Raw genomic sequence first — 6,000 nt, 5'->3', positions numbered from 1 at the left:
CCACTCACGCAGAACCGTCTCGCGCATCTGCTTTTCTCCTTCGTCGCTCATGCACGTCCTGGATTATGCGGACTCAAGCTAACTAAATTGCGATCGGTTACACCGATCGCGAGCTTCCGCTGCTACGCGAAAAACTTTGCTTGTTGCCTTTTGTCATAATGCAAGCGTGCATAGGAGTAAATTTCGGAGAAAGTCCATTTGCGTTCAAATCCGACATCTGATGATAAGATGAATTTATTCCTTTTAAAATAATTTATTTCCTTCTATAAAATGCTGATCTTCGTTAGAATTAAGCTTGGGGGAATTACTCGATTTATTAGCTTGATTGGTCGAATTATGATATTCAAATAATTATAATAATGTAATTAAAATTCAAAATACATAAATTATAATATTAATATAAATTTTTGGTAATGTATTAAAATGTATTATAAAATACGCAAATAATATAAATAATATATTTATATATATAAATAATATATTTGTTCAATACGCTTATGTAAATGTAAATGTCAAATTTTTAATTAAAACCTAAATCAAAATGTATTCAATCCTTGAAGAATTAAGCGAAAAAAAGATATCTATCCTTTGTAAATTTAAATAATTTACAATTTTATAATAATTATTTTAATTTGAATTAATTTAATTTGATTTTATTACTTATTTATATTAAGTTTAAATAATTATTGCTCTCCTTTTTACAGAATGAGTTAAATAAGCTTATTGCGCGAATATGATTACTTTTAGTTATATAATATAATTCGTGGGATGTGAACGTCCACGGACTGCGCTGCCGGTCATTAACGTCTACCTAAAAATTTTAACCCCGGTTTCCGTTCATCAAATGGAATGTAGACTTCTTTTATATGTATATAAGTTTGTATATATATATATATATATATATATATATATATATATATATATATATATATATTTATATTATATATATATATATATATATATATATATATATATATATATAATATATTTTTTATTCTCCTGCGCATTTTGTAAAAAGCCTCCTCTACCTAAAAACAACGTATCGTGTGAATTCGTCTCTACTACTGGCAATAAATCAACAAGTCCATTAAAATACATCTTTCTTCTATTCTGGAAAATTCACGGTCATTTAAATCTCTCTACCGAACATTCAAACATAACACCGATTTAGCATTTTTCTTCTTTCTCTTCTTCTCGTCGTTTCTCTTTGTTTTTGTTTTTGTTTTTTTTTTGTTTTTTTTTTATTTCGTCGTCCGTTCGCGTCTGCTTTAATCAGTCTTGGCATGGTTGTAAAACGTTTAGATGTGCTTCGGTACAACTTATAAGTATAGATTCTATAACACGACGGCCACTTCAGAAGCGACCTCGCTTCTCTCCTCTCTAAATTCGCTAAATGTGCGCGCACACACACGTCCGCCACATACGCGTATACAGAGATAGATTTGTACATATATATATATATATATATATATATATATATATATATATATATGTAAATATATATATACGTATTCATATGTATATTAATCTCATTACCTTAAAAATATATTATTGTCTTTCGATGAGAATGTAGCACTTAGTTCACCGTTTGTTCCTTTTTTCTTCTTCATTCTCGTGCGACTGCGATTGCGATGATTAATCTTCGATATCCGGATGATAACGTGAAATAATCGCGAGTCGATCGATCTTGCAGCTTTCCTCTACACTTAAGCCTCGATACTTGTGGTCGGCTCGAAGAATAGCGAGTGATTGAATACTGCATCACTAGATTGAGAGTACTTCTTCTAATTCCTTATTTCTTATTTATTGGATGGCCCTATGAGAGAAGGTAGTACTCGACAAGTTCCTAAGATACGCCGGTAAAAATTCTAATAGTCTCCGCATATTTCACACGACAGGGTCACTGAAACTCTTCGGTAGCGTAGTATCTTCTTAAGCAGACACGCAGTATCTTAAAATGGAAGGTTTTTGGTTCTCATTCCGGTTTCTGGTTTCAGACTTTTAAACGAATAATGCCATTACTGGTCAGAATTCTAGACTCTCGATCCTTGTTATATCAACGAGACATAACACTATATTAAAGACTGGAGATTCTCCGGTCTTAATCCGGTTTCTTTTTCGCATTCGAGCTCTTGTTTTTCTAAAAATATCTCGAAAATCATTCTTGAGAGATGCAGTCAGATTTTTAGTTCGAATCTCTGTAACTCTGATTCTATTGTCATAATCATCGCACAGAAAATGCATATCAGACTTCTGAGCAAAGTTTTCTGATTTCCATTCTTGTGTGAGAATTTTCATTCCTCCAAAGATATAATGTCAGGAATGAGGCTTTAATTTTTTTTTTAAGACGCACTATATCGAGGACCATTCGCACGGACGTGGTCCAAATCTTCGTACTCTGGCAGGAATCAACACGTCACAATCGGATTGGATTGAACATGATTCTTTTACACTTTGCGTCGGTCATCGCTTCTCCTTATAGTTTACATTCAGTTTATTAATTCGCTACGGGAAAAGCAGGGACGCTCACTGAGTCTTCAATGGGGGTTGATTATCGTCGAAATTCGTTATCATGTTTATCGTTGTCGGCGTTTAGGCGATTGTCGATCTTAGCCCGACGCGATGCGTTATTACTTTTACGAAGATTCGCGTTCAAATCGCGCGATTAATTCGCTCGTCGTCGTCAGGTCGACGGGGTTCTTTAATGTCGACGTCGCGTTGACGATCGTCGAACTCGGGGTTCGTTATCATACATCGTTATCGTGGCAGAAATCGATCTTTCGTCTGGCCAATGGCAATCGCCGTTTATCGACAATGAAATCCGTCACGCAGCCCTTGATGCCGGGATGACCGGGTTTGCCGCCGACGAAGAGCTTGCCGTTGGTTGTCAAAAATGTCGTTTCCATCGAGATCTTGACGGGCGCGTGCTCGTCGATTTGGAGCGTACAAGCTTTCCGTCGACGAGATGCCCGGATGTGGTGAAAAACTCCGTCGTCCACTCTTTCCTGCAATTATATTCATGCCGAAATTCGTGTAAAAATTTGTGAGAAAAGCAAGCGCACACACACACATACACACCATATATATATATTTATAAAATAAAATAAATTTATTTCTAAAACAGTTAACTTTATTATATCCTAGAAAAAAAAATGTGTCACTAATCATAAAAATATCAAGTTTTATTTGTTTACGCAGAACATTTTCTATCTGCATTTTAATAGAAACAACTTATATCGGATAAATATTTTATTATTATTTTATTAATATTATTTTATTAATTTTATTAATATTATTATTTTACATACATTATTTATTGATATATTTGAAATATAATTGTAAGTATAAAACATGAATTTCTTCTAAAAAGATGTATGATATAATTATTTATGAATTTAAGAATTATTAAAAGGGAAAAAAAAATTTAATTAAAATACTGTCAAAGAGATGCTTGAGATAGTAATGTTACCTGTAATCTGTAATCTTACCTTGCTCTTTACGGATACATTTTCAATCTTGCTCTTGTAAGTGAGCATTACGTGACCGCCATGCAAAGACAAAAAGAAATGTTCCAATTTTCCTCTTCCTACCCACGCGATGAGACCCTCGGGATGTACCGTTCTCAACCGCAATTCGAACTTGTTCGATTGCTGTCCCCTGCGTCTGAACAAACATGCCCATAATAATAGCTATTCATTAAAAACACACAGACACACTCATGCTAATATATATATATATATATATATATATATATATATATATATATATATATAATTCACATTACGAATCTATACAATTTTCTACGATCAAGATACAATTAGATGAGATTATTCAAAATAATAGAAATAAAAATCTTAATTTTAATTTATTATTTATTATTTTTATATTTCTATTTATTTTAATAAATCTTTTATCCTAACCAGATAAATTTTTTAAAGTTCTAATTATTTAATTTTGTCGATTCTTTTCATTTTTTAACTTTACTCGATACAAAAACGAAATAGAATTTAAATATTATTAAAATAATGTTTTTCATCGATTATTGTAAGCAATAATTATAATTTATTTTGATAATTATTAATTATTATAAAAAAAATAGTATGAGTAACAAATTCCTGCGCGTCTAATTGTATCTTTAATTGCGATGCTACGTAATCTACGTCAGTTACGTTCGCTGTTACACAATCAAACAATCTGTTCTATCTAAGATGGTTGCTAGGGATGTAATTGGGGATTGCGCCACGATTACTACGATGCGCGAGCAGGAGAATAATAATCTATCCCTCAAACGAGTACACCATAGTCATTTTTCCATTAGAAAACTTACTCCGTGTAATCGTAACTGTCGTACTCGTAGTCGATATCCTCCTCCAAGTCGTAGTCGGAGTAGGACTCCTCAAAGTACTCGCCGAGGGTAGTGTTAGTCGAGTTAGTACTAGTTAGTGGTTACATAATCAGAAGGTTAGTGACATTAATCGTTAATAAGGAGAGCTAATTAATCTAGTCTCACTAGTTGTCTCAATCGTTGCTAATTTCAAGTGCACCTAATCACAGAGGATGTGCGTCGTTGCAATCTAGAGTTCCGGTTATTGATTCCGCGGAATTCTAACTTCAAAAAATAAGGGTCACTCACCTTCTTCCGTAGCGATGCTTGAATTGCAGGAAATTATCACCTTCGAAACGCACAGGTCGCTCCGATATCTCGGTGCCAGACACATCGTAACCCATAACTGAAAGAAATATTTTTATCAGTTGCTTAATCATTTTTTATATAATTATAACATAATTGTAGTTAATTATTAGCAAGGTAAAATGTATTCTCGCTTTTATAAAAACTAAAAAAAATATCCAAATATATGTATATATGGCTGATATAAATTTTACGATTGTTATCATATATAAATAAATTATTAAATAAATTATAAAAAAGAATCTCTAAAATAGAAAAGTAAAAAGATATGTAGGTCCTGAAAAAGATAAGAGTGTGCCTAATGAAATTGGGGGAAAAACTTACAGTATTCGCAATGCAGACCGTTATAACCATTGGCGCACTTGCAGAGGTAACTGTTGAGAAGTGGAAGGCAGACTCCGCCGTTGTGGCAAGGATTCTCATTGCTGGGACACGGTAGACCGTCGTAAATCTCCGTGTTGTGTTGAGTAATATTCACCGCGAGATTCTGATATGTTTTGCCGTTTACCATTAGTCTCTGCACGGCGCCTACCAATCCGGTCCAGGCTCCGGACAGGCGATGAACTTCCCGCCAGTGTCTAAAATACCAAGCAATTCCGAATATCTCAGCTTTGGGATTATTTTTTTAACAATCAAGAGACGATATAAATTATATGTGTGTGCGTTATAAAATATAATTTAAAGCTGATGGAGATATAAAAAATTCTCGAAAAAGTAGAAACTATCAATCGGAAAAAAATAAAATAATATAATTAAAGTAATAGAAATAAATATATCATTCAAAAATATAAAACACTCACTTGACTCCACCGACGTAAAGCGGCATTTCCAGATTCAATTCCGTGAGAGGACTTCCAGATAATCCTCTAGCGACGATTCCATCGTCGAGCTGAAGTACTCCCTCTCTACCGAGTCTGCTGATTCTCACGCAATGCCAGATATCGCGACTGACCGGATCAGGCGACGTAATATTCGCGATACCGCTTCCGAGATTGAATCTGAACTCGAGCCTGCCATGGACCAGGTTCAGACTTATGAAATCGCCCCTGCCGTTGTTTAATTGGCCGTTGTAAAGCAGAAGACCGTCGTTCGCGCGACTGAGAAACCATAGTTCGATGGAGAACGCTTTCGCGATGCCTTCCAGGCAAGGCAGCTCCAGATATCCGTTACCGTTCATCTCGGGAATCAGTAATTCCGTCAATTCAGCGTCCACTAAAATAGATATAAAATTTAAAGTAATTTAAAACATTGTATAAAAAATGGCATATCATGGTTTTTAAAATAAAATTATATATATATATATATATATA

General features: G+C 33.9%; 1 protein-coding gene across 1 annotated transcript in view; it reads right to left on the bottom strand.

Annotated features, from left to right (window-relative positions):
* Positions 1 to 1,194: 1,194 nt before the first annotated feature.
* LOC126851120 (agrin-like) overlaps positions 1,195 to 6,000 on the bottom strand; it is a 459,405-nt gene continuing 454,599 nt past the window's right edge. Inside the window, exons 24-29 of the mRNA XM_050594751.1 lie at positions 5,491 to 5,902; positions 5,015 to 5,268; positions 4,634 to 4,730; positions 4,328 to 4,435; positions 3,489 to 3,663; positions 1,195 to 3,005 (exon numbers count right to left, since the gene is read on the bottom strand). Coding sequence (XP_050450708.1) covers positions 2,748 to 3,005; positions 3,489 to 3,663; positions 4,328 to 4,435; positions 4,634 to 4,730; positions 5,015 to 5,268; positions 5,491 to 5,902 — 1,304 coding nt within the window. The 3' untranslated portion in view covers positions 1,195 to 2,747. The remainder of the gene's footprint in view (positions 3,006 to 3,488; positions 3,664 to 4,327; positions 4,436 to 4,633; positions 4,731 to 5,014; positions 5,269 to 5,490; positions 5,903 to 6,000) is intronic.

Source organism: Cataglyphis hispanica, chromosome 7, assembly GCF_021464435.1.
Source record: "Cataglyphis hispanica isolate Lineage 1 chromosome 7, ULB_Chis1_1.0, whole genome shotgun sequence".
In the NCBI taxonomy this organism is placed as follows: Eukaryota; Metazoa; Arthropoda; class Insecta; order Hymenoptera; family Formicidae; genus Cataglyphis; species Cataglyphis hispanica.
The sequence above is the reverse complement of the archived record's forward strand: the minus strand, read 5'-3'. Positions and strand labels throughout refer to the sequence as shown.